Source organism: Pteropus alecto, unplaced genomic scaffold (assembly GCF_000325575.1).
Source record: "Pteropus alecto unplaced genomic scaffold, ASM32557v1 scaffold98, whole genome shotgun sequence".
In the NCBI taxonomy this organism is placed as follows: domain Eukaryota; kingdom Metazoa; phylum Chordata; class Mammalia; order Chiroptera; family Pteropodidae; genus Pteropus; species Pteropus alecto.
In genome coordinates, this window is record NW_006443570.1 from 1,270,511 (window position 1) to 1,275,730 (window position 5,220).

The window sequence follows — 5,220 nt, forward strand, 5'->3', positions numbered from 1 at the left end:
GCGGATGACTTCAGAACCAAGTGAGTTGTTCAGAATGCGCACTGGGGTTCACTCCTTTTGTTTAATCTCCAGTTAAAGAAAAGGTATTTCTATAGTTTTCCTGAACAGAAGTTTGATCCATCGCTTGTGAAGGATTTTTCAGAGATTGAGGGGAACCCAGCAAAAAAAAAAAAAAAATCACAAAAATAGATAAGGATTAAAATCAATCTGTTTGCTTTTGGATCAATAGTGAGTCTTGACTGAGCCTCTAGAACCCTTTGTCTCCTGGTCCTACTCATTGCAGAAGGTGGGAAGACAAGGTGAATGGGGATATCAAAGATCATCTCTGTGAGACTTGGAAGTCTGCATATTACCACTTTGACTCCATCCTCATGCAGGTATGAAACGGAGCTGGGCTTGCGGCAGCTGGTAGAGTCTGACATGAACAGCCTGCGCAGAATTCTAGATGAGCTGACCCTGTGCAAGTCCGACCTGGAGGCCCAGGTGGAGTCCCTGAAGGAGGAGCTGCTCTGCCTCAAGAGCAACCACGAACAGGTGAGACCAGAAATGAGAAATGAAGAAACCTGGTTCAACCTCAAGCTGAGGGTGGCTTTGTTGATTTGGAGTGGCTGGATCAGGAATACGAAGCTGAAAGGGACTTCATTAATTTCCTTTAAAAACACCAACACTTCATGATGAAAGACAAAATAGAGAGATGAAACTTACCCATGTTCCCAGATAAGATGTCTCTTTTACTCAAAACCAGTGCATCATTTGAGTTTCCCAGAGTACCCCCATCAGCTTGTGATTGGCAATTGGGTTGCGGAATGAGTCCCTGTGTTGTTGTATTCATGCTGTGCAAAGTCATTTCTCATCCCCCAAAGGCCAAAGTATCAAGCTTGGTGAATCTGAGTCTCTACTCTTTCAAAATCTTGGTGAAGAATAATTTGGGGCTCCTTCTATCTCCTAGGAGGGGCTATGGCATGATTTCCTTCCTCGATGGCGAGAATTATTCAATATACAGTCTGAAATTGTACAGCCAGTTTTTATATGATGAGGTTATCTGCAGTCAATCTGCAAACTGGGAAGGTTGAACATTAGTCCATCCTTCAGTGGCAGCCAAGCAAATTCTTGCGAAGCTTTTTTGAATCCAAGTGCAATAGCACAGTCATGGTGAGAAGGTAGCTGGGCCACATGGAGCACAGATCACTTTGTCTTGAATGTCATAGACTGTTCCACTAGAAGTTTCTTTCACAAGGAAATAGACTAAAAGGGCTTCAATAAGCAATGCCATTTCTTAGCGTCCATTCTTCATTGAGGATAGTCAATCTTGCATTTTCTGCATTGACAGGAAGTCAACACCCTGCGCTGCCAGATTGGAGACCGCCTCAATGTGGAGGTGGACGCTGCCCCCACCGTGGACCTGAACCGCGTGCTCAATGAGACCAGGTGTCAGTACGAGGCCCTGGTGGAGACCAACCGCAGGGACGTGGAGGACTGGTACACCACCCAGGTGGGCGTCTCAGCGCATGGCCACTCGGGACCCTTGGGGCCCTCAAGGCAGGATCTGCCCTGTCTCTCCCCTTTGCTGTTTCAGACTCAGGAGCTGAACAAGCAGGTGGTGTCCAGCTCGGAGCAGCTGCAGACCTGCCAGGCGGAGATCATTGAGCTGAGACGCACGGTCAATGGCCTGGAGATCGAGCTGCAGGCCCAGCACAACCTGGTGGGTATCATTCAGAGTTTGGGGATCAGAGTCACTAAGATGCCCTTTGGGCCATGTTCTCCTTAACTTTTGAAGCTTCGATTTCCATGGAGCCCTATGGAGAACCCCACTAAAGGAGCAGCTCTGTGACTTCCTCGATCTTCCCCACACAGAGGGACTCTCTGGAGAACACGCTGACGGAGACGGAGGCCCGCTACAGCTCCCAGCTGTCCCAGGTGCAGTGCATGATCACCAACGTGGAGTCCCAGCTGGCTGAGATCAGGAGTGACCTTGAGCGGCAGAACCAGGAGTACCAGGTGCTGCTGGACGTCCGGGCCCGGCTGGAGTGTGAGATCAACACGTACCGGGACCTGCTGGAGAGCGAGGACTGCAAGTGAGTACATCGCCGCGGGTGTCTGATGAAGCCATGCACGCACATAAGCATACTTCTCAATTGGACGCCATTGCATACTTGGAAAGGAAATTATGCCTTCACATCAGACATGCTTAAACGGAACTCAGAAGACACAATATGGCCATCATTAAATACATAAAATGGCAAGGATTGTTTGATACATAAACTGAAATTGTGCAGCCAATTCTTTTCATTCTACTGTGTTAATAGTGATATGACATCAATGATATTTCTTACTTTTTATAATACCATAGTTTGTAGAGGGTACATTTCCATATACTACCTCATCTGGCCTTACAGTTAAGACCAGACAGGCTGGGTGAGTATTTTCCCTATGCTGTCAGTGAAGTAACTGGGCCTTGGAGAAGTTAAGGGTCTTTTTTAAAGCCACCAGTTAGGCATGAAGGGTGTTAGGAGTCAAAGCCAGAGTTTTAGAGTTTCTGCGTAGAACTTTGGGCACTATATGATAGGAAGACCATGAGCAATTTCACTGTGAGCTTTGCAGCAAGTGAGCCTGTGGCCTTTTCTGTTATAGGTCAAGCCAAGTCGTGACAGGCCTGACCTATAACTCCACTCTTGGAGTCTCTCTGGCATATATTATAAGCCCCCCTCGATTCACCTTTCTACATCTTTCTTTCTCTTTAGGCTGCCCTGCAACCCCTGTGCCACAACCAACGCGTGCGGCAAGCCCATTGGGCCCTGTGTCTCCAATCCCTGTGCCCCCTGTGTCCCCTGCACCCCCTGCGCTCCCTCTGCCTCCTGCACGCCTTGCGTCCCCCGCCCCCGCTGTGGGCCCTGCGGCTCCTCCGTGCGCTAGAAACCAGAGGCAACCAGAGGAGCAAGGAGACAGGGCTCAGGGCTCCAGGGTTTTGACCTGGTCCCGGTTCATTCAACATAAGGGCCTGAAGACACACTTTGCATGGCTGGAGCTGCCCCAGTGGTTCAGCTAAGAAACTCACCCAACCCATTTCAGACCCTTCCTTGCCCACCCATCCTTCACTGGGGTCTGTTCCTTCTCTGCGTGCCCAGAGAACCCTCTCAAGTGCCCGTGGCCTTTCCTTGGAAACTTCTAATAAACTTGATTCTCTTGGCGAAGCAGATGCCTTTCTCGCTGGTATATTCATTTGTTTCGCCACACCCGTCACTGGAGCACTCTATAAAAAGCCACTTGAAAGTAGGGCCAGATAATAGCCTGACTCTCGGATACAGGAGCCGTTCCATGCCTGGAGGGCAGAGGGCTGGCCTGACATCCTGGACCCACGGGTGAGGCAGGGTGGCAGGAGGGAGGACAGCGCAGCTGCAGGGCTGTGGTCTCTCTCCCGTTCGCCATTCCTGAGTTTTTCCACTCTCTCCTCTTGACCTGGACATCTCCTAGAGACAATTGCACCCAAATATGAAGTGAGGAGGCGGGAGCTGGGGTCAGAGAAGGAGGCTTTGGAAAGTTCATCTTTTCTTAGCAGGAAGTTTTCAGTTCAGCACTGTATTACCTGGGTTACTGGTGGTCTTAGCAGCCTCGGGAACACCCAATGAAGAGACCTTCTGGCTTGCCTGCTGTGCCCAGAACTTCCTCCTTCCTCTTGTGTAGGTGGATCATTGTCAGCCTGGGCTCCAGCTGCTCGCTTCTCCTCCCAGCCCTGGGGCTTAGAGACCCCTCGACTTTTCATTTGATTCTCCCGCCTTTCTCAATTCAGTCCAGTGAGTACCTATGGAATACCTACTCTGCGCAAACTCTGGATCATGGGAAGGAAAGAGACACGTAAAGAAAGACACAGTCCTGGCTGCAAGTTATTTACAATTTGTTAAAAGGGAAAAAACTCATTCCTAAGTGGTGTTGTTATAAGGCATAGTCCCCAGTACTGTGAACACAGGCTGGTCGTGGCAGGCAAATTTCTGAGTACGGAAAGTGACAGCAGCATTCATCGAGAATGGGTAACTGTAATGAAGAGCCACAAAAGTGATAAGCATTGACTTGCTAAAACCTCGGAGGACCGTTTTGATAGGAAGGGATCAGAGATAACTCAGGTCTCTACTTTTTACCACTAACCTACCCATCACCCAGGCTTCCTGAGGCTGGTACAGGACTCCATTTTCGTGAAACGTAGGCTTTTTGTACTGAAATAAAAAAAATAAATAAATAAATTGAAATTTATATGTATATATTTTTGATAAAGCAACTATTTATTCTTTCTACCATAATGTTCCCCTTGACCCTTATTTTTAAAGCTCAAATCCCAAGGTTTGCACACCCTGCTACTTGGCTTGTGAGAAGCCTCTGAGCTGGAATTCCTTCTCCGATGTGGTTTGCCACCAGGTCTGTGATTTCTTCCAAACCTAAGGCCAAGCTAGGTCCAGAAGTCCTCCCTAATTCTGCTTGTTCCTTTATTCCACGTCCCGCTTATATACATATTTTATAGTAACATAAAAGTGATACTAACAGTTCCGGTGGTAGGCAGAATAATTGCCCCCCTCCCTTGCATGTTCTAATTCCTGGAACCTGGAATATGTTAGGTTACACACAGAGGGAAATTAAGGTTGCAAATAAAATTTAAATCGCTAATCAGCTGACCTGAAAATGAGGACATTATCATGTGTTACCTTGTTGGCCCGATGTAATCGCGAGGGTTCTGAAAAGTGGAAGAGGGAGGCAGAAGAGAGCGAGAAGGAAGTAAGAATGAGGACACAGGTCAGAGCAACGTGACATGAGAAGGACTTGACCCATCACTGCAAGATCTGAAGACGGAGAAAGGGGGCCATCAGCCAAGGAACGCAGGTGGCTTCTAGATGCCGAAAAAGCAAAGAAGTGGCTTCTGCCCCCTCGATCCTCCAGAAAGGAACAGAGCCCTGCCAACACCCTGACTTTTTAAATTGTGGGAAAAAATATACAACATAAAATTTGCTATTTTAACCATTTTTATTCCACAATTCGGGGCCATTAAGTACATTCATACTGTGGTACAGCTATCACCACTATCCTATTTCGAGAGCTTTTTATCACCTTGTACTCATTAAACTTCTCAATTCCTCCTGCTCTAAGCCCCTGGTAACCTCTGTTCTACTTTCTGTCTGCATGAATCTTACTATTCTAGGTATTCAATGTAAGTAGAATCATATAATATTTGTCCTT

General features: G+C 47.6%; 1 protein-coding gene across 1 annotated transcript; it reads left to right on the forward strand.

Annotated features, from left to right (window-relative positions):
- Nucleotides 1-2,913, forward strand: LOC102878791 (keratin, type I cuticular Ha1; the record flags this gene model as incomplete). Its single annotated transcript, XM_025041591.1, has 6 exons — nt 1-20; nt 378-534; nt 1,331-1,492; nt 1,577-1,702; nt 1,855-2,075; nt 2,742-2,913. Coding segments are annotated over 6 exons (858 nt in total), but the record flags the coding sequence as incomplete, so codon positions are not given.
- Between the last annotated feature and the right edge of the window lie 2,307 nt (nt 2,914-5,220).